We start from the raw sequence: 24,137 nt of genomic DNA, 5'->3' as shown, positions 1-24,137 counted from the left end.
CAGTCATCCCTAGAGGTGATCCCTCCAAACTAAGGATGATGGCACATTGGTATAGCAGTTTCCAGTGCTGCTATTTGTGCTTGATCCGTTCTGGGACAAAATAGGTGATTTCAGTTTCCATAGCTAACAATCTGGTACCTCTCAAACAACCGCATCACAAAAAACCTGACCCTTTAAATAAAGAAGAAACAACTACGAAATCAGAGGTAAAAGGTTTTATTAACAGGTCAGCTTTCTCTAACAGACAAAATATACAAAGCATTTTAAGTTTTGTTACTAGCAACCGCTGTTTTGATCCTATGAATTGTGATTACTTTAGTTCACGCTAAAGAACTAAGGCCTTATTCTTAAAGTTCCGGGATTGCACATAGTTAGCATATTTAATGACCAGCTAAAACATGCAGAATCAGAAGGAAGAGAAAAAAAGTTTGTATTTCCACCTGAGTGCAGGTTGGCTGACATTCCTAATAGCAAAAATAAATGCAGGGCTTAAATTTACCAATTTGCTGTATTTCCATCAAGCAAACTGATAGGTGCTCATCTCCCTCCCCCGCTCCCAGTACACATTAGTGATCCACTTTCCAAAGCAGGGTTAGGACTAAATTTTCAAAACACAAAATTCTATTCTACATAAAGCACACATCCTACTGGTGTTGGGGAAAACATACCTTACTAAGCTGTGTGAATTGTCCAGGACTTTTCCTTTTCCATAAGTGTAAACATTAGAGTAAGTCTAAAAAGGTCTGCATTCTGATCGGTTAAAATTTAATGATTCCTTTTTTATAAAGTTTATATAAATAACCCTCAATATCTCAGGACAGACAAATTACCATTGTGCTGCAAGCTTGCCTAAAACTTTTGCTTTTGGTTTCATATAATTAATTCACAGCATTACTACTTTAAAGTTGTCTATCACAAAACATCTCTTTTTGGTTCTGCAGAGCTAATGATTGTACTTGCTTTTACTTTATCTTTCCTCTTTCTAAAACATCAAGCTCATTTCAACAGATGGGGAACATGTCCAGATTTGGAAACCAATTAAACAGACTGTGCCAATTCAAAATTCACCCCATTCATACAAGCAAAAACAAAAAATGGCCTGCATTTCAAGGACCTACTTAATTTAACTAGATTTGTAGAGCAGAATGAAGAATACATAATTACCCTACAATTTTTTTCTTTTTGCCGATCAAGAGACATGCAATTCAGTTCACACTATTTCTATGCAGTATATCAATCAACCAAATCTTGGTCTTGTTCCAATGTCTATCCTGGGATTCCATCACATCTGTAGATCAGCATTTTTAAAAAAAAACTATATGGGTGTTGAGTGGTCTCTCTTAAAAGGCCAGGTAGTTCTGCAAGACTGTACATGGCTAGACAATACTTATTGGCATAAAAATAGCCCACACCAGTGCTTGTGATGCTACAAAAAGAGGACTGTTTCATACTATACAAGAGAAGTCTCTCAAAAACACAGATTGTTCATGCTGATGCTGCTACCTCTACAAGCTCTGCAGCTGGGGTCACTGCTTCTGCTTGAAAGATGGGCTAGGGACACATTAAAGATCCTGGCAGGTTAAAGTGAGGAAAACGAATGTCAAAAAACTGAAAAAGCTGTTTAACTATTACATTAAGATCTTCAAAGTCCCCAAACAAGCAGACCCCCTTAACATGTCACTTGCATAGAAGTGGAGGCACAGAACTCTGCTAAATTCCAATGAAGGGCTGGGCTGTTCCTTGCCCCTAGCATAAAACCAATTAGCTGGTCTGCTTCCATGCCCCATGGAGAAGGGGAATACCCCATAGCTCAGACTGCGAGACAGAGGCGCGACATGTGAAATGGGTTAGGACCAAGAGCCTCTGATAGCGGCAACATTCAGGCAGAAAATAAGCATGGAATTTTTTTTTAAAATATGGATTACAGTAGTTAGACCTGTATGGGGCAGATTCTCAGCCAGTGTAAAGTTTCATTGCTTCATTGACTTCAACGACCAGTTAAAGGGACTGCAATGGAGCGATGACAATTTACACCAGTTGAGGCTCTGTCCCTTTATTTACTTCAGGAAAATATATGGAAAGAGAAGGCCTGTCTGCCCAGTATAAAAAGATAAAATGTCTGTGCTCAGTATGTTGGGCTAAATGCTGAAGAACAGTGTCCTCCTGGTGAAAATATCACCATGTGCTATCAAAAGTTACCCAAAGATGGGCCCATTATTTGTGCTGGGGCATATATACTTGTGTACCATTCACTGCTTTGTGGTCATGAAGCAAAGAAGCTTAAATCACTCTCCATTCAATTTAGTCACTCTTTTTCTCCTTTGGCTCCTTCCAGAATCCACACCCCCCTGCCTGCAGATCAGCTGATGGGTGCAGAATGGTCTATGGGTACAGAATCAGATAGTCCTTGCTCAGAAAAGTACACTGTGATAATTTCAGAGCAATGTGTACAAGCAATGTGTAAAGGCTCCATTTGTTGTTTGTGAAATAGGCTCTTAGCAGACACACTCACTGGATGACTTGGAACAAAAATTTACACTTTAGGGTTACTACTTAGGTTTGGCAGAACTTCCCTATGTGCAGAACTTTCCTAGATGCAGCATTTGCAAACCTCATACCTGTTTTCTTACTGCATCTAACAGCCTTCTGCTAGTTATTGCATCCAAATGGTAACATGCCTTTAATGTCATTATTTTACTTTGGCTTTTCTGTGCCGACATTACATCTGCATGAAACCACCCACTAATTCCGGCAGAATGAAACATTTATATGCGGCATGCTATTTCTTACCCTCAGTTTACATCCCCGCACTTCCCAGAGCACATATCCTCCAGGATGGAATTCCTGTCCTGCTGTGTTCACAAATGGCTGAGTCTATTCTGAGTCGCATTTTGGATTACTGTGTAAATTTAAGCCCAACGAAGAGTCCCAAGTAAGTAGTACATACAGTACAGAGACAATAGAGTCCAATGTATAATCACAAGGGATCTGAGAAGTTAGTGCTGCCCAAGCAGGGGAGAAAGTAAAAAAGTAAGACAGATTATCACTTCTAAGGAGAGGATCTGTGTGTGCAAGCAAAGCAGAGGGTTACATTTGAAGAGCTGCTTCATAACTTTTTGCAGATAACCGTTTCAACCACAAAAGTGTTTTCAAAGTGCCGAATGTGATTACAGTTTCCAGCCTCACGTCGATTGATACCTAAAAGAGACCAAAAACAAAAGCCAAGTTAGAATAGTTGCACTATGTAGGTGTGTCTGGGATGGGGCAGGGAGAAAAAAAAAATCAGATGAGATGCAAACAACTCTAGCATACTGGAATATGGCAACAACTGTATAGCAACCAAGGAAAGCCATGCAAATATACTTCCCGCAGAAAACAGATGTAATATCTAGGCCACAATTCTGCAATGAGAACCAAGTGGGTGGATCCCTGCACCAGAGTGAATCCCTAACTGATCCAGTGCATTTGCTAGAATAGCAGGGGAAAGTGATAGGGAGTAGTGTGGAAAAGTTGGTTTCAGTGCACAGCTTCTTAATATTAGCTCAAAAATCAAAAAAGATAGTACGACTCAAGAGACAGTCCGACAGGGCACCCAATGAAGCTAATGAGTGCTTAAATCCTTGCCACCCCGGGTTAAGTTTCTGTTTATTCAACTGTCCTGGAGTAAGTTTGAACCTCTTCAGAAAACAAGTATTGCACACGCCAGCATAGCTAATATCTTAACAGTTTTCTGCACTGCAGAAGCTATTTTCCATTATAGCTTTGCATGGCAACTATTCCACACTACTGCAACAAAGCCTGTGATTACCTATTTTTGTATCTATATCTATCAGCATTTCTAGAATCCTAGTATCATCACAGTACCCATTTACCCTTGTTGGTGCAGCAGGTTAATAGAGAAAGGAAACAGGAAATGAGGAGTATGTTTTGTTCAAAAGAAGATGCAAGATAAATATTTTAACTGGTAGATGAGGGAAGAACCAGGCTGAGACTCCCTGGGATAAATGGAGCCTCAAGCTATGGAGATTCTAACCAACATGCTAAAAGGCTTGAAACCCTCCTCTTTCCCTGCCTGTCAAAAATCTAATCTGATCCAATCAATCTAACATATTACAATTGTAGGAGAATAAGGACTTTGGATAGTGAGTAAATTAAAAATGCTGGGGTTAAAAAGCTTTTGTCGACTACATTAGCTTTGAATATAAGGCACTCACAGATGAATTTCTTCACATCACCTTAGGGACTAAATAGTCTAAGGGCTTGTCTATACCTGAAAATAAATCCAGAATAAGGTCGGGTGTGACTTTAAAGCAGATTAAATGCAGACTTTAAAACAGATTATCTATTCCTGGTTAATTTGGTGTGCGGATGCTTTTATCTGGGATCAGTATGCCTTATTCCAAATTAGCTTAATCTACTTCCAAAATGGAATAGTTAATCAGAAATACCTGAATATTCTGAAATAAATCCCAACATAGACAATGTCTAGTGCTCCCTATTCACCACTTCTCCAGTCTCACTATTTTATTGGGGGTATAAATACCACAGTAGGGCTCAGTGAAAGTCTATTTGTAGATTTTATCTGCTCTCAATAGTTATCACTGAAATGGGTGCATATATTAGGGATATTTTTGAAAAATTTCCCCGCATTCCTAATACTAGTTCAGTTCCAGAAGCTCTCATGTAAATGGACGGCTGGCTCTTACGGGCATTTTATCAACCTTTCTATTAGGCTAATACACACACTGGTAAAAATTCCTGCAGCAGCCAGTACACAATTACACAGGAGCTTCCAATGTCACGAATAGGGGCGTTTGCAACGGTGGGAAAGTTTTGAAAAGCTTGTGGCTATTCAAAAGAGTCTGTGCCTCTCATCACCATGAGTCAATTGCTGATGTCAGCAGATGTGACACAGTGGAAAATACAATCAAGCACCACAAGGATCTTACGTCTCCTAGCAGTCCTCCGCCTCAGCCTGTAAGTCTCTTTGCCGCTGCACAGGCGATAGATAAAGGAGCCAAGCTGCTCCATGTCATTGACATGCTCTGTAACAATCATCTCCTCTTGGATTATGTACGTCTGAGGCAGGTACGTCCCTTTCTGAAATTACATTTTTTTTTCCAAAAATTAAATAAAATCAGTTTGATAATCCAATCTGAGGGCCTGTTGCCAGATTTTTAGCGAATTAATATTATTGTTTTTGTAATAAAGTTTATGTGCTCGCCAATTGATCTGATCAGAAGATAATACGATTCTTGTCCCACAATACAGTTTTGCAAGGACCCTCAGGATGTATGACAAGGACACAGAGAATAAAATGTAGCCTTAAAAAGACTTTTACTAATATAAATGGAATAGTAATCAAATGAAAAACAAATCAACCAGAATGAAAAAGGAAATAGTATCTAGAGATACGTGGTAATATTTACAATATGAACTTCCAAGATTAACATAGTCACAGCCTTCCTTGATAACCTGGTGGTAGAGATAAAAGGACCAACCTCATGTCCAGCATGCCAAAAGAGTCTGATAGTCCAGGTTCCTCAATTCTCAAGTGGAAGATGAAAAACTCAGGAGAAGCGAAAGAGCTGGAAAGCTACAGAAAGACCCAAGAAAACCTAACCTAAAACTAACAACTCAACATGATGGCTTGCCCCTCTTATAGATCCTGAGCACTCTGTGCCCCCCCCTTCCATGTCCAAACTTAATTTCCTCACCCACATAATACTGGGGGGCACTTAATCCATAGGCTAGCATATTCAAATGTATTAATGACAATTAGCTCATTCTCACGTCTGTTATTTCTTGCCTGAACCAGTTTGGTGATGGTTATTTCCACGTTCTTTGTGGTGGACTTGTTAAGTGCAATTGGAAGGTCACTTACCTATGCTAAAGGTCACAAACATACGTATGCTAACCTGATTTAGCTCATACAAGATGTAACCTGTATGTTCCTTGCATTACTGCCAAAAATACTCTAATGCAAAGCTATACATCTATTATCTATTATAATAAAAAAAACAAACCCATATGAAAGGATATAATAAAGCTATATCCCCTTTCAGGAAAAACTATCATAAAGAGCTCACTCTTTTTGAAATAGATGTATCAAAATATTTTAGATCTGAAGCTCCATTTGCTGGGATTTTATACATCCCATCCACCCAATAGCTCTTCCTACTTCATTGTGGGAAATTGACCAAAAGCATCAGAAACCAGATAGTTTGGGGTATACACAAGGCATCAGGATGCTAAACGAATGGAGGGCTATAAATAAATGTGTGTTTGGGTGGAGGGAGTTATGATACATACTGGTATCATTAAAACATTAGGATACAGAATCTTAAACCATTATTCAAGCACAATTTGGGGCCTAATTGCCCCCAAGCCTCAATCCAGATCAAGGCCCATATTTTAAATTAATTTTAATGGTCAAAAAGAAACACTGCTCAGACACTGAACACATCTCTAAAGCTTGATTGGCCTTCCATTTTCTTCCCACTTCTTGATTTCTTTAGAATATCCAGGATTACTGTATCTATTTCCTGGTCTGACGGCTTTAGATATAGTGACCATTTCAAATTATTTCTGACAGCTCACCCCATACGCACCATCTTTATAAATTGCACTTTGCAGTATAATGGTAGGCCTTCCAACTCCTAGAAAGGAGAAGGATTCATCTAGCATCTATCAATTTTTCTTCACAACAGTCACACAGAAAAATCATACACGTGTTTGTATATATTTTCAGAGACAGCTGTGATTTCACATTGAGGAATAATCAGGTGTTTGTGCCAGAGCTATACTGGCAATACGAGGGATCTGGAGGAAAATGCTCCGTATTATAAATGCAGTTTGCTTGGGAGCTTTAGAGCAAAGACTCAAAGTTAGCTTTGCCTTTATTTGAAGATTCATTTTTCATTCATGGTGACCTTTAACTTAAGTCCTTCATCCAGTCTACATTAACTCTTCTTAACAAATCCTCTGCTCACCATCAACCCTTACTTCTACAAACCTGACAGTGGCCAATTTCAATGTGGTCAGAAAAAAAAAAATCAAGCAATGAGAGCAAGTTTTCAGATCCTAGGCCTTTAATTAACCAGTTTTTTGGCCAGTGGTATCTCCTTAGAGAATGAATGGGAAACAGGCCATCTTAACACAGTGCTGTGCTGCTGGACAGGCACAGTCTACTGGATCAATAAAACTCTCTTGCAATAATTCAGTATCAATCAATTAGTGGAAGTTCTTATATGCTAACAACAGTTCTACAGAAGTTATGTTATTGATCCACTTGCGTTAGAGGAAGAGAAAGAGACTAAATGATGAGTTCAATTACCAGCACAACCTATCATGTTAGTATACAAGGATGGAGATCAGAATTCCTCTTGTCCCCAGTGTGTGGGAAAAAGACAGTCAGTCAATCTAGTTTCTTCAGTCTTTAGATTTAGTTATTTGTGGGAGCTAAAACGATCGAGCACCATTGTTCCTCAATCCAAGGACTTAGTTATGAGGTCATGACATTGTTACCCAATTCTTTTCAAAGGGCTGCTTGTACTGACTTTCATGAAGACATCAGTCTAGGAACCAGACTGGGACCCTCAAACTCGTTTCACAGTCATCAGATTATAAATTTTGGTCAATGGTGACTTGGGCTTGACTCAAATCAACAAACCAGAGGTAAAAGGCTGTCAGTCCCAGGACCGACCTGAGCCATCCAGTTCCCTTAGTAAGAATTCGGGGGAGGGGGGGGAATCACTAGCTTGAGAGGAGCTCAGGCATGCTTACGACGCGGGACCTGGAACACAGTGACAAAGTGAGCTTCCCGGAAGGGAGGGGGTGTTCTAACATTTATCAATCCAATAGGTCACCAAGACAGGAGCTCACCCAAAAGGGAAGGTTTAAAGTTGGGCAAAACTAGGTCTACACTTAAAACACATGTAGGGCATAGTTTTAAAGATACACATGTACAAATGCACATAAAAATCAAGCATTCACCCAGGCAAATGACTGATTATTCAGCTAAACAGACATTTACAGATACCCGATTTGCATATAGTTTCACTCACATCTTGAATGTCAGACCTTTAATCCAATGTAAGAAAAAGCATGTTACTGCCTCTGTTATTTAGATATCAGCAAGGACAAGTTGGCATTTTCGTTGACTAGATTTAATATTAGCTTTTCTGTTTCTCTATTGTTTTGTTATGCAGTCACCGATCCTGGGTCCCTCTTTTCCTTAGACTCTGCTGTCAGCATACATAAACTGGTCTCTTCTGGTTTTTTCTATCCTTGGGATTGGTTACATTTAGCGATAAGAGAATATAACAGGGAAACAAACTAAACTGTCCTTGAAACCTGCTACAATTATATAATCTATAAAAAGGTATCAGAGCATTTCCTCTCTGTTCTTAACAGATACAAACCTAAGCAGGGAGGATAAAAATCATCCTATACAAATTTATACATGCCTGAGTTACCATACTGTTTGCAAAAAAATAAGGTTTCAGTTAAACTCTGAAACCTTAACTGTAGACAAAAATATAGTTGTATCCGATGCCTGTTTTCACAGATACAGCAGTTACTTTTCAAGGAAAAATTCTAATTGACACACAGGAGCTAACTCAACAGAAGTCTATTAAAAAATAGCATCCAGACATACCTTCATGTTAACCAGCAACTCCCAGAGATTGCGAGGTGGCATCACAATAGTGGTGTTCAGTTCAATGACATAGCATTTATCCAGGGCTATGTCATGATAGGCAGTCAACCCCTAGATCCAAAACAGAGAGATCTTTCTAACTCGTCCAAAGGGGGAGAACTAAAAATTACAAAACCCTACAAAATGGGGTGGAGCAGTGGCATCATCCACCAGTAGGATTGATTAAAGACTAAATTATGCTAGTACACACACTAGTGGAATGCAGGTGAGTGTGTGAGCTGCAGGTGAGTGTGTGAGCAACCTGGGTTTACACCAAGTCAAATATCTGAAGTTTAATGACTTCACTGCTTGTGCAGCTACCGTACCACCTGCTGCATTAGCTATTTGAGCGATACTTACATAGAGACATGAATATCAGAGGGATTCATTGGTCCCAGAACATTCCTAAGACTGACTTCTCCCATTACTCCACAGAACACCTATTTGGTCTCTCTCTGCACTGTGGTTTGATCTGCACACTCAAGCAGGGCACAGCTGAACCAAACACTTTCAAAGATTTAGCCTTATATACTGTATATGGGAGGTTAGTAAACTGGATCATTACTGAATGTATGGGATTTAAAGAAATCCCATCTGTACAGTCTAGTCATCTGACTCATTTAACAGTGGTGGCTTTGCTCGGCCTTATGTGAGATACAGATTCAAAGTCCAGTTATGTGCTATCTGTGCTGCTGGGGCTGGGTGTAAAGCAGAAGTAACTCACTTAAACCTCAAGAAAGAGGCTATGCAATCCAACACTTGACAGAAACCTCTAGTCAATTATGAACTGATGCCAATGGACTTGAAGGATTCCTGCCCAGTAACACTCAGCTGAAAGGATGGTTGTTGTGACAGTACCTTCAGCAGGTAAAGCAATGGAAATATTGGGGGTCCTTTGAACTCCAACAGGAACCTGGAGGCACTTAGACAGGAGTCCAGAGTGTGCAACTCTTATGAATATGGTCTTGATGTCATACTTAAGTCTTAAAGGTGCATTCAGAAACCAAAGCTGAGTTATGCACTCAAACTCATAACATCAAAAGTAAAAATCTGAGAGATAATAAATTACTTTGAGCACCAAATTAGCCCGTGGAACTCAGTGCTCAGGGATAGTGAGGCAAACAGCTTGGGACATTTCACATAAGGTTATATATGGGAACAATATCACTTCTCATTCTTCAGGGCATAACAGGATTACCAACAGATGATTAGGAACATCAATGATCAGGAACAAATTTCCTACATGGTTTAGTATTACACAATTAGGTGATTAATACTTTCTGTGCCTTCCTCTAAACTCCTGCCACTTTCCACAGTCGGAGGCAGGATTCTGGTGAATGATTAGTCAGCGCTGGCATGGCAGCTCTTATGTTCTAACTATACTAACAAAAAATCATTGCTTACAGAAATTCCTCACCCGCTGGAAATCGTGGATTATATCTGCAGGGTCACTCCCCCCAAACTGGGGCACTGGGATGTTGATCTGCTCATAGTTCTCCTCAATGTAAATCTTCACATCCTCATGCAACTCCAATCTCCCCTTAAATGGCGAGTAGAGAGAGTCTTCAAAGAGGACCCCACAGTGAAACACGCTCTCCCGGGGAAGCTGTGGAAACTAGAACAAAGTGGAGATCACACACACACACGCATTCCATTACAAATCTCATAGGAAAACAACGCTTCACATGGCACTGAAAGAGGTCACAAGAAATGCCACTAAGCTTGTTTCACAGAACATGTCCCTGTGAACATTTAGGAACAAGTCTGTCAATGTATTTTATTAGTCGGGTCCCTCATTAGTAGCTGTTTTCTAGTCCAATAGAAGCAGCAGAGCCCTCCCACCCACCATACAAACCAAAATGGAACAGAGTTTACAAGAGTATTATCTTCCTCCATAGAACAGCTACGGTTGCCATAAGCAGAGAGGTTCATTCTAACTGAACTTGCAGTTTGTACACTTCAATGCACAAACCATTAGGAATTTTCTACTTCACTGTAGATATGGTTTCACACTACCCAAATTAATTACAAGCAGGCACCACTGGACCCTGTTTGTTCATTAACCCATGGATTACAACAACAAAAGTAGGATAAAAGGATGGAGTCTGATCTCTGTGACCAGATGGGCAAACTGTAACCACTGGAGACCTTGCACACACAGCCTTGATGCCAGTAAGCACCACAGTCAACGTTTAGTGGGCTTCTCTTTGTTATTGGATATAAACTATCCTTTGCTTTTGCATGCAGCACACAATGAAAATGTCCAATGTAAAGCACTGAATGGGTCATCTTACACTTAGTGCTATTCAGCAAGCAGATCACCTCCTTTCGTTCAGATAGCAGGGATACTGGATGTTGTCCACTTCCCAGTCAGTCAGCTTACATGTTATGTGACATCAGGCTTTTTGTATACCAATCCCAACATAAAAATAACCCCAGCAACTGTGTCTACAGGTAAGATGTGAAAAAAATGGTCAGAAATTTGTTGCAGGATTTAAAGCTCATTTATAAAGACAGATGGAGATAACCTATTTGTATATCTGAAAATGAAGATTAGAAATTAATTTTGCAGCAAGGAAAGATACTGAGCAAGGGAACATATAAAAGACAAAATTGCTGAGTGGATAAAAGCTGGACACACGATCCTGCAGTCCTCAGAGAATTAATGTGGTAACAGTTGTTCAACAGACAGCAGTCCTCATCACAAAGCCCCTATACAGCTATGACTGGGTGTATTTTTGGCTAGAAATTCAGCTAGCAAGAAAGCTATGCACTCTGCCTCTTAAAATGAGGGCAAGGGATTTTCCTTTTTTAAACAAAGTATGTGAATTCAGTGCTTATGAAAATGGTTGGGGGAGGCGAAGTCCTCCTTTCTGCTTCAGCACAAGCACAGAATGTACAGAATTCCCCACAAGAGCTCCATCAATGTACTTCAGTTTGGAGTCTCCTTTGAGCAGAAACCATCAATCATACACAGATCTGGCTTCTTATTTTATGTGGACAACTTAGATTGTGACCCGAGTGGGGATCTGAATCTGGGGCACTAATTTACTGCAACTTCCCCTCACCCTCCCTTGTTGAGCTTCTCACCCTAATCCACCCATTGCTCAGTCTCCTGAGCTATCACCTAGCTGTCCTTTCTTCACCTCCTATGTGTGGTTTGACCCACCTAAATTAACCACAAGGCTCTGCCCCCTAGACTTTTAAGATCTCTCTCTCAAAATCCCACTTTGAATATGCTGCCTACAATGACTAGATGATTTGTACAGAAAATCCCTTTGTTGTTCCTCTTCCCTGATTTCTATTTACTTGTCTGTCTCATTCATTGACTGCGAGCATCTCAGGGAAGGGGCCATCCCTTCTTGTATATTTGGAAAGTACTCAGGGCACTACCACAAGCAGCAACAACTGGCCACCAATGGGGTAGAAATTTTCAAGTCAAGATTAAAATAGCTGGCAGGTTTTGCCCTAGAACTGTGATTACAAATAAGCTACATTCCCTCCTTCCGGAAAGCAACTGAATTTTGGTTGGCCCACCCAGCACACAGATCCTAATAGTCACCAAAAGCTATATTTTACAAGTCACCTTTTCAACAAAAGAATATGATGAATTCATCGTCCTCAAACATTTCTAGGGACTCATTAGATAACACTAATTGAATAGAAGGGTTTTGTTTAAATTACTTCTGCCACGATATAGAAGAGCTGAACATTCAAGAGGTTTCAAAAAGATCCCAGCTTTCACATTAAATAGCATTATATTGGGAAGCAGTGTGGCCAAGTGGCTAGAGCACTCAACAGACTCAGGAGGTCTGAGTTCTAATCCAAGTTCTGTCACTACCCTGCAGAGAGACCCTGACCACGTCATTTCACGTGTCTATGCCTGGTTCCCTTGTCTATTTAGATTTAAGTTCTTTGAGGCATGCACTGTCTCTCTCACTGTGTATTTATATAGTGCATGGCACAATGGGGATCCTAGGCACTACTGTAATATAAATAATACCAATCTCTTTCTGGAGTTGAGGGCAATCTGACCTACATAACAGAAAACAATTTCCACCCCCCCCCCATGCATTTTTAAAGGGGCCCTTACGTGTATATTCTTTGCAGTGTATTGAACAACTGCTGTGTACTTAGACTAGGAAGCAGTCTAATCCAATTGGACACGGGCACCTAATTCCTGCAGGCTTCATGGAAAACCCATACTGATTTGCCAATAATATTTCCTATTGTGCTTTAGTACTAGTATTTGCTATGAGTACTGCAGTAGGGCCAGAAGCCTGAGTCCCATTGTGCTAGGTGCTGTACATACACGTCACACAGAGAGAGAGTCTCTTAAGCTCCCTGTTTTTTCCAACCTCTTCTGCTCCCTCCTGGAAAACACTCTTTAAAAATGGTTTATGACTAAGACCAGTAAAGTTATGTTTATGACATAGGAGTGACAGGACATTTACATTTACCCTGGAATAACAAAAGGCTTCCGGACTGTGTATTCCTGCTATTCCATATACAGGTCAGACTGTACAGAACCATGCCCATTTTGTGTCCACCCAAGTCAGTGCATTTGTAGGTGTGGACACACACATAGCCCAACACGAATTGGCAAAAGCCATGTGCATTTGCATATAAGCGCAGACTAGCTTCATATATTTGCCTGTGCATCTACTTTGCACATGCACAATCAATGTAGACAAATGCATGTGAATCTACTTGCCGGAAATCAGTCTCATAATTTTTAAAATAATCTTAAAGCAACTTTGTGTATAAAAGACACGTGCTGCTCCTGCTTTGTGTGTACTGAATGATGGAATGGGCTATATCAAGACTAATCTAATCACAAGACAGGGATACGGATAGCTTAAGCAAAGCCAGTTATGTTGTGATGTAGTACAGAAAAATCAAAGAGAAATTGTCCTACTGTTTTATGCTGCAAGAAAAAGTTCTGTTGGTTTTGGAAAGTTTTCATGTACTCTTCAGAGCAGGGACTGTCTCGTATTGTGGGTCTGTGCAGTGCCTAGTGCAATGGGGCCCTGATCTAAGCTGGGACAGGTAGGTGCTACCAAAATAAAGTTTCTTTTTTAAAAAAAATAAATGAGGCATGTGTTGTGGCTGCTTAAAATTTATTTGGGGCGGCAAGGCAGGAGAACTGGAATTTTCATATTGTATAGTACCTGGGTAATGAAGAAATATTTGTAGACATACATGGATGCAAACACAAGGCCCATGAGCAAAACAATGAGACCCATAGTCAAGTAGCATAATCCACTGAGAGACGACCTCCTGGTTTGCATTGGGGGAGGCTGCTCCTCCTGTGAAAAGGAAGAACAAAAATATTAGTAAGATGAGGTAGGAGGAGATCAGAAGAGCAACATGTTGTTTAAAGCCCACACACGGTATTATGAAGCGCAGCTAATAAATGCAGATCAGGGTCTTTCAAGGTAATCTCACATGGGTATCCTGGGAACTTTATGTGAAAATATCATTCCAGTAGGGATGACAAGGACACATTTCATACCTTTTCTTATATACACATTACTCTCAGCAAGCTGGCCAGATTCCAGAGATTCACCATTTTTTATTTATTTGCGATAAGAATCAACAATAAAGCAAACAGGAAAATTATATAACTAGAAGTTATGGAATAAAATGCCTGATAAATGCAAGTGCATTTCTCCCATATTTGTGCACAACTTCCTTTTAAGAAGTATGAAACTCATCAGAAGCGCTAAATTTTTCAGGGACAGTCCTTGGAGTAAATAAAAGAGAGGACAGGAATACACTTGTTTTAAAGAGCTGCCTAATGATAGGGGTGCAATGATTTTATCAACCATCTGTGTTCAAAACATTAACCTAGCTCCCACGAATCATTCCAATACACCTTTAACACACACTCAAGGTACATGGGGCTTGGAACAAAAGAGAAAAGAGCTTGAAAGGGAAATAAACTCATGTTTCAGGGCATTAGTCAATCTCTGACAGGGAAAGTTTCTTCCTACCTCTAAGTAGAGTTTATTGAATAATTTCCCACTTCAGGGACTTTAGCACTTTCTTGTGAAGCAGCTGGCTCTGGCCACTGTTCCCTTTGTTCTGCTCGGGCAAGCGGTATCTTCCTATCTGGAAATTCCCTTGGTATAGCATAGGCCAGAGGAGATGTAGAGACGGGAGTTGCCAGTTCCTACATCGTCCTCTCCACAACCTCCAGTACAGACGGGCATGTCAGGAAGGCAAGAAGGACAGTTACCATCTGGTGTATATTAGAGCAGCCTCTAGGCTGCACTAACTTGTCTCCAGGAAAATGACTAGCTCTGACAGTGCCACCTCTACCATGCCAGCCAGAAAATAATCTGATCCTACACTGTTAATCTCATTTTTACACAACTTCACTGCAGGATTCATTCCCAGCTGAAACGGATCAGACAGATATTTTAATTATTATTACTCAGACAGGTATATCTGCATAGACAAGAATGTGAGTGGCGTCAGAAGAACTGCCATCCCCAAGCACCCTCAGGAGAAGCTAACCTAAATTTGTTTCCCCCCCCCCCCGCTTCCACAACACATACAACTTCGCAATACATTGCCAACTCCCAAGGCTGTGGGATCAGTGCATAATCAATTCTTCACTCCTTCTTCATCAAGAGAGTAAGGAAGTTGAAGAAAATTTAAGCTCTCTCCCATCACAGAGTGAGCAGTTCAAAGCAGTGACTATTCAAACCCAAACAATCACATTCATAAAGGAAGTTAAGGGATCTCTACCAGCTATGCTGAGTGGGGAAAACATGCCACATGGCAACGGCTGTGAAAAAACAGACTTGGCTGAACATTAGTGATCACAGACATGACGCAGAGAGAGTGAGGGTAGATTAAAAAAAAAATGGTGGTCATGCTACTCAAGCAACTACAGCCAAAAAAAAAATATTAATGCTTATGAGTGAATTATGTGAAAGGAGTGCCAGGTTCCTGTAATAGAAAGTGCATCCACAGCTCTCTCGGCAAGTTGCCTCATGTAGATGCTAACACTGCATGGAGCAGATGAGCTGGGATATGAGCATTTGGAGAGGATTCAGAAATGTCAAAGCACATAAAACTCCAATTTAAAGATTGTTTTCACCTGAAAATCAATTGAACTGGGCAAATTCCCCTCTCATTTGCCTTTTCACAATGCAGCGAGAGCAGACTTGCTCCGTGAGAGGAACAGTACAGCAGGCTGCTCTCTCTAGCACAAGGACACAACACAAAATGGAATTCTGATCTCTGCAAAGCATCCTTGTGGCAAGATAAAAATGCTTGGTATTTTGCAGAAGAAAAAAAAACTTGCTTGAGCCAGAAGAAGCAAAGAAACCATGAAAGAGTAAAGCCAGAGAGTAAATGAAGAAAGTAAGGGTACGCGAGGAAAGAAACTGACTCACTAGCCGTCATGTTCTAGTGGAGCAAGGTTCAGCAAGCAAAAGTTAAAGACGATGCCTTTCAGTTAAAAGAGAACTATTAATCATGACGAAATACATTGTAAAGATAACTTGCCCCACCGATCATTTCGGCCCAGCAGATTAAAAACTTGTAAGGTGAGAAGCAGCATTTGTCACCATGAACAAACTGACACTTATTTGCTTTTAAATTACAATCTGCATTTGAGCCTCTGGGCCAGAGGCAGAGTCACTTATGAGACAGACAAAAAGGAAGCTCTTGGAAAAACTGGTGTACAACCTGCTTTAACCACATCTTTACACTTTAGAAAAGCATCCACATCTGCTATTGGGCTGTCACACTACTTGAGTCACAGAGTATGTATGTTCTCAGCAACATAGCCACTTCCTGTATTACAAATGGAAATTGCTCATTAGACTCTCTTTAAAAGAAATTCATCGCAGTTGATTCATTAATAGCTTCTTGCCCTGATAATGTTTGACTCCCTAACATGGAAGCTGCTTTTCCTTTAACTAATCTTAATAAGAAAGTCAGTCCATCTCAGAATTAGACATAGCACATATCTCAAAGGGAACCAGTATACCACAGGGAAGCCCAGTAACAAATCACACTCTCACTATTCTTTATTGCAAGTTTTGCAGGACTAGCATCCTCCCCACCTTTCATAGTTTTAGCATTGGGAAGCAATTTTTTTAAAAATAATAAAATATAAAAAGGTCTTCCAGAAAAAGAACCACTCTCTAGGGAGGTCAATATTATAACTTGTCAAGGTTAAAAATGTGTCTCAATATTGTGTGTTCAAATTTCTGTTCACGAAGATCTATTTTGCTGACTCCTACACATCAGACCAGATGCTGCTCATTAGCTCAAGCCCAAGAGCAGTCTGAGAGGAAAGAGTGACCTAGGGGCAGCAAGAGAAGGGCCTTGAGGGAGAATCCTTCTGAACAAGCCAAGCTCAAGAGAAAGCTGAGACAGTGTCAGCTTAATGGAAAGGCAAACCACAGGAAGGGGATAAGAGTTCAACACTAACAAAGAGTGTGTGCTATGAGGGCTCTAACCACTATAAATCACAGGAGAAGCATCTGGTGTGTGACATTACATCATTGTCCCCAATGTCCCTGAGATTTCAGTACATGCTGATAATGCTAATTTAACATTGTAACACAAGGCATACAATCTAGTAGTACAATGAAGGTCACTGTAGTGAGCAAATCACACATTTAAGTACTGACAAAGAATATTTAAACACAGCAGAGCCCAGGGCGGCCTTATTGAAAAAAGAACCAGCTAATCTGGGATATGTCTGCATTATGGATTTAACAGTAAACTCACACTGCTCACTGTCTGGAGCGGAGAGGAGCACAAGCACATTTTCCCATGTGGGGGTAGGGAATAGTCCATTACTAAACAAGGGAGCTTGTGTCTATTGGCTTTTACCCAAGTATTCTAGTGAATACACTGAACAGCACAGGGATAGAGCGAGGCAATCTAAGCTAGTGGACCTGAATAATCAGCCTCGCTGACTTTGGTTTGATCTGAAGGCATGCATGCGCTGAAAATATTTCCAAGTCCCTGCCAGCAGACAGGGCATTGAAATATACAAGAATTCCTGTTTTCTGATAAAACAGGCTCTTTGGTATGGTTCAGTGCTCTGCCTGCTCACAAGAACAGAGCAGAGGAGCAGCATGCATGTACAGAATGGCAGATATCCTGAACATCTCTGATTTACTGTCAGGGCAGTTCCATAGACATGAAGTCACCTTACAGGTTGATTGGAAGAATGTGCTTAAAATTAAGGCAGACAGAAAAAACCTCTCTCTTTGTTTGGGGTTATTCTTTTACTTTTAAACAAACAGGCAGCAGGTTTAAGGGAGAAAAGATCAAGATCAACCGTCTCCTGTTTAACTATTTATGAACACATATAGCAGTTGCTCCTATGGGCCAAACAGGACAGGGATCAGTTGGGCTAGGCATTGGACAGAATCTGTGAACACAGTGAGTGACAGATCCAAGGTCTAAAGAATATCAAAATGGGGAAACAATCAAGTAGAGCTGGTGCTAGGTTTTTGTAGAGCCTGATACAACATGCAGGGCCTCAGGTAGACGTCCATAAACCGCAACACACATCTGGGTTGGGAGGATTAGACAGCTGAATAGGCTGGGTTTGCAGCACTTGGAAGAGTGGGATCAGGGTGCTTCCTATTACTAAAGGGAAGAGGGGGGAGCAGAGAGAATCAGCTGGATAGGGAAGCTTCCTGCAACTGGGACGGATAGGACCTTATGGAGTTCTTTAAGGTGAGGGGTAGTGCCAAGCTATTTGAGAGGGGGAAGTCCTGGGTACAAGCTAGGATGGGGTGCTGACAAAGTAAGGCTCCCACAAAACCATGGGGATTTATTGTAGCTGCAAGTGCAGCATGTACCTGGCCCCAAAAATAAATATCTAGCTACAATGATTTTTAAAATAATCTCTTTGGGGCAGAGATTGTCCTTTTGTTCTGTGTTTGCACAGCACCACAATACCAATAAATAGCCATAACAATACTAATACACACATGCCACATGCACAAACTCACAGTGTGCACCAATCTGTGTGCTTGAAATGGAAACTGAAAATGGGGATGAAGCTCCCCATCAACACAGGCATAGCTGGCAAGTTGCAGGAAGGTAAATAATAATCCATTTCCTTACAAGTGCATCAAGCAGTCATACATGCTTCTCCTCAGAGCTCCAAGAGAGCATGCAGCAAATCTGTACTACCCCTTCTCATCAGGCATGCTTCCAAGTGAGTGGCTGTTTACATCACAGTACTCCGGGGGTGGGGGGGGCTTGCATGTTTCCTGTACATTTGCACCACACACAAGGCTGCGGAAGGAAAGGACATCTGCAATACAGAGTAGGGATGGATGCATAAAGGGAAAGGAGGAACAGAATACAAAGTCCAGCACAAGTTTCTGCTAACAGGGGATCAGCAGAGTATTGCAGAGACAGAACATTTGTCAACTCACATTACAAGGCAGCCATGCACTCTAGGTTTCTGATGCCTGATGGAGAAGGTCTCCAACATGACTCAATCCTCCTTGGGTGAGAGAATGATGGAGCTGAAATGGGCTTTGTGAAGGCAAAATGTTGGGATTGAGGTTGAAGTGAGAAAAAGCAGAGCCAGGAGAGGAAACTTGTCAAAGCTCAGAATCACAAAGAGCAGTTAGGAACCTAACCCCTACTGACTTTTCCATGGGAATTGTGCACCTAGATGTCCTTTGTGCCTTTGAACATCTCCCCCTAAATGTGTGTAGCATTCTTTGCAATCCTTGGCCTAGAGAACTAGAGTATTTTTAACAAAGCACAGTAATGGCAACCATTTAGCCTGGTCTTTAGCTTTCCTTATGAATACTGCATCAGGGTTATGAAAAAAAAAGGTATCAGGTTCGATCTCTCCTTCCTAATGACCATGTGACGGGGATGATAAATGAAAGTGAAGGAATGGAAGTTGTGCCATGTCACACTTTACACCTCTCATAAATCGTACCCTACCCGACTCCTCTAGCTGAGATGGATTTAATTCCTGCCCTTTTCTTGTACCTGTCTCTTCGGCTTTTAAAATAGTTCTGCCTTATTTTGTCAGCTGCTGCCAAGAGGGACTGTAACAACATCCCCAGAAAAGCGTTAAGGGCATTCAGCCCTTCAAAGCATATCGTTTTTTAGTACAGCACTCTGTTTCCACCAGAATGGCATCTAATTACAAAGAAGAATGTCATTATTTATCACTTTCCCCTGAAATCTTCTGCATGGGATTCAAGATATTCCCCTTTCATTTTGGTGTGATCTGCAATTACTTTAAAACAAACACATATTCCTGTTGATAATGCAATACTAAAATCAGCTAAGGTCAAACACACTTATGTATTCAGCTGTTTAATGGACTTGTCTAGTTCTATACCAACTATTTCCTTTGCTTTTATACATTTGTGTGCTATTCAGATTTGGAATCCTTTGTCCTAGATTTATCAGGGTTTAATGGGCAAGAGAGACTGCCTGACAAATGTTCTAAATATGCATCCCAAAAGTGGGTCACATTTGGGGGATTCAAAATAATAGAAGACATTTTGATATTCTAAACTGAATTGAAGGTAAGGAGTAGAAATTTAGGAGTAGAACCTTGAAGTGGGATGAAGCTTTAAGAGGAAACTCTATAGTCAATAGATAATCTGTAAGGCAGAGCAGCACCTACAATAATGCTGGCTATCTTCAGACAGTTTGTTGTTTTAAAAGAACAGTCTGTATTCTGGAAACGTAAGGAGATATGGTAAAAGAACTATAAACACCACAGAGACTGCAAACCATGGGAGCACACAGCAAAATGAAATTCTGGAAACAAACAAATACAGATTTACACAATGGTACAATTTTCTAATTCTGGCAACCAAAGGTCAGTGCCAATTATGGGAAGAGATAAAAGGTCAAGCTACCCATATCCAGGATTTGCAATCATTATGTGTCCAATTTCTCCAACATTAGCAAGCACTTAATGGAGTTTTAAAAGGTCTGTGTGAAAAGCACCTTTGACTACTTTGGGAAGAAATAAAATATACTTAACTCTTGTGAGTCTTCTAGCCACTGTGCAGTGCATATAGTAGCGATGGTCAGACCTCAGAAAAGCTCTAGCATACTTACTAAAATCTTTTAGATCATCTTCCTAAGGAAAAAAAAGTGTCCCAAAGCTCCCCCCCAATCCCCTTCTTCCAACACCAAAGCATACTTCCCTTCCACCAATCCTCCAGTCCATTGCCTTCGTACCATGAGACTCTGGCAATATGAATGTGCATTCAGTATCAGTGCTTTCCATATTTAGAGGCAATACAGAGTTCAGGGAAGTACCAAGGATTCATCTACACCATAGAAGCTCAAACCAAGTACCTCTGGGGGGAAGTTAACAGCTAACAGTGGAGTAGTCATCCAAAATTTGATGTCAAAGATGGGTAGCAAATTACATACAGGGATCTTAAGGAAGAAAATCTAGTGGGGTGCAGACAAGGAATGGGCTGATGAATTAATGAGTGAGGAGGGGTAAACATTTTTAAAAGGCAAATTTAAGAAGGCTAAGATCCATAGTAGGTGAAATTTCTTCTGAACCACTTCAACAATTTCCCACACTAAGAAAAGGTTTCCCGATATATTAGGATAAGTGCTCCTGCTTTCTATAATCAGAAAAGGTTATAAGCAGGTAGGAGAGGCCAGTGAAATAAACAGAAATGGGAAGTGACATATAAGCAGGAGACAGTGTCTTGAATATGGCCAGGGGTGCGAATCAGAGGTGCCATAGTGCAGCAACACTATGAAGGGTCCACAACATCATTTCCTGTAGCAAAACAAAGAATTCGGACACCTTATAGACCGGGAAGCATTTTTAATGCTCTGATTTAGAAACGAAAAAATATTGCATCATAGTTTCCAAGGCAACCAGTTCTTCCTGTGCAAAGTACTTCTACAAGAGGGCCCCAAAAGCAGCATTTCCACTGAGAACACAAACAGTGTTTTTTTGACACAGAGGTGCAGGAGACAAAAAAAACTGCTATAATTAACAGACTATCACATTTAAAGGCAAAAAGGACAATTAATCTAATCACATCTTTAAACAATACAACCCCATGTGACTAGAAATAAAATTTAACTGCCTATTTCTAGCCTTTTTGCAGCAATGTGAATTAGAATATCAACATTAACTGCTAATGAATTAAAACATGGCTTTGCTGCTAAATGACAAAGATAAAAGGATGTTAAATATGGAGCTTAATGTGACATTCAGAGTTCTGTGATCATGTTTTCATTCTCTCCAATCAGTAAAAAGGGGGTATTCAACCCTCTCTTTTCCCCAACTTGTCTCCCTTCAAAGATTCAGGGAACCAAGGGGCTGTCCCATTTTTCCCCTTAGTGAAGAGTAGGGGATACTTGTTTCATTTATCTCTCTCTCTCTCTTTGGCAGACGCATAATGGCTTTCAGATGAAGTTCTTCTGGCTTCCCTCATGGTTTCCCAGGAGGAAAACCATGTAAGGTATCAGCAGCACTAACAAAGCCTACTCTGGTAAGACTCTTAGCTAGATTTCCAATCCCCAAGTAAAACAGAAGTGAAGACAGAAGAGAATAAATGGTTGTCGTACTTTCAATAAGGCTCCTAAGACCATATTAAAGCATTCAAATAAAAGTGGCCTGATTTTCAGAAATCAACAGGACTGCAGGCACACCACCACCACTGAAAAATCAGGCCAGTTTTATTTAGATCCTTCGGTATGGATTTCAGAGCATGACTTTGCGCACTCAGTTTTGAGAAATCTGTCCTTAAAAAATGTGGAAAAAAACCCTTATCTAGTACATGTAAACAAGGAAACAAACTATTCAATGCCACAAAAGCAAGATAAATACAGATCAGGCAGATCCCCCTATTTGCGGAGACCTTCCACTGAGACAGCCTGCTAATCTCCTTTCAAATACAAATGCCACAATGGATCATGTACAACTCCAGAGAGGGCTTGTCCATATTTAAAATGCTACAGCAGTACAGGTGTAGTAGTGCTTCAGCGTAGACACTATGTACATCATGGGATTTTTCACACCCCTAAGCGATGTAGCTGGGTCGACTGAATTTTCCAGCGTAGACCAACCCAAAGAATACCATCCTTTTTTGGTCCGACTGTCCAAGAATGCCAAAACAAAAGCAAAGTAGGTTATTGACTTACTATGATGCGCTAATGAATTTTACAAAAGAAGAAAAGGCTCTGCAGTCTTGACATGTTTGGAAACAGACAACATGCCAAAAAACCTCCCATCATCAAAAGGTTTTGCATTTCTTCTGAAGTTATTCATCTCTACTAGTATTTTTGAATCTTGGGGGAATTTTTTATTTTGTACATTAGCAATAGGGCATTTCACTGCTTTGTTGTATCAATGAAGTTAGCAATGCTTTCCCCTTAGACTCCAAGTCCCATTAGTACACACTTCAGGTCCAAATAAATGTACAATTTAAGAACAAATTTGAGCTTCTGTAAAGATATAGGCTGAGATTTGCAAAAATGATTAGTGATTTTGGATGTCTCTGTTTTTCAACACTCAACCAGACACACACTAAAAAGGAGCCCAGCTGGGCCCACTCTTACCCCCAACACTGTACAAGGGAGACCCTCCCCCTAGTGTAATATGGGGGCAGTAGGTCTCGGGGCATCTCCCCTCCTCCCCACCATGTGGATTTAGGAGAAAGCTGCAAAGCAGAGCCAGCCAGAGGCTTCAGCTGCTAAAGGCAGAAGCAGCCAAAGCAGGGGCCTCTGGTCCTTTGGGGTTAGGGCTGCCAGGCATCCAGTTTTCGACCGGAATGCCTGGTCAAAAAGGGCCTCAAGCGGCTCCAGTCAGCACCGCTGACCAGACTTAAAAGTCTGCTCGGCAGCACAGCAGGGTTATGGCAGGCTCTCTGCCTGCCCTGTCTCTACACGACTCCCAGAAGTGACCAGCATGTCCAACTCCGAGGCACAGGGGAAGCACCATGCGCTGGCCCCGCAGCTCCCACAGGCTGGGAACCGCGGCCAACGGGAGCTGCAGGGACAGTGCCTGCAGGTGTGGGCAGCGTGCAGAGCCCTCTGTCCCCTGCTCCCAGGAGCTGGACATGCCAGCCACTTCTGGAAGCTGCACAGAGGCAGGGCAGGCAGGGAACCTGCCTTAGCCCCACCACGCCACCAGCCGAGAACCATCTGAGATAACTGCTGCCTGGCCGGAGCCTGCACCCCAAACCCCCTCCTGCACCCTAGTTCCCTGCCCCAGGTCAGAACCCCCTCCTGCACCCAAACTCCCTCCCGGAGCCCGCACCCCAACCCCTGCCCCAGCCCTGAGCGCCCTCCTGCACACCAAGTTCCTCATCCCTGGCCCCACCCCCAAGCCCACACCCCCAGTCGGCGCTCCCTCCCACACACCAACCCCAGACCTGAGCTCCCTCCTGCACCCTGAACCCCTCATCCCTGTCCCCCCTTGAGC

The 24,137-nt window shown here is 41.4% G+C and overlaps 1 protein-coding gene across 3 annotated transcripts in view; it reads right to left on the bottom strand.

The window, feature by feature from the left end:
* Positions 1-200: 200 nt before the first annotated feature.
* ITM2C (integral membrane protein 2C) overlaps positions 201-24,137 on the bottom strand; it is a 48,643-nt gene continuing 24,706 nt past the window's right edge. Inside the window, exons 2-6 of one of the 3 annotated variants that reach the window (XM_038417543.2) lie at positions 13,870-14,007; positions 10,116-10,313; positions 8,660-8,770; positions 4,950-5,100; positions 201-3,198 (exon numbers count right to left, since the gene is read on the bottom strand). In XM_038417543.2, coding sequence (XP_038273471.1) covers positions 3,107-3,198; positions 4,950-5,100; positions 8,660-8,770; positions 10,116-10,313; positions 13,870-14,007 — 690 coding nt within the window. In that variant the 3' untranslated portion in view covers positions 201-3,106. Of the gene's footprint in view, positions 3,199-4,949; positions 5,101-5,153; positions 5,597-8,659; positions 8,771-10,115; positions 10,314-13,869; positions 14,008-24,137 lie in introns of those variants that run through there. The other 2 variants (XM_043492212.1, XM_043492211.1) reach the window with 2 other exon arrangements.

This window comes from Dermochelys coriacea, chromosome 9 (genome assembly GCF_009764565.3).
Source record: "Dermochelys coriacea isolate rDerCor1 chromosome 9, rDerCor1.pri.v4, whole genome shotgun sequence".
NCBI lineage: Eukaryota > Metazoa > Chordata > Testudines > Dermochelyidae > Dermochelys > Dermochelys coriacea.
Note: the sequence above shows the minus strand (reverse complement) of the source record. Positions and strands in the feature narration are given on the sequence as shown.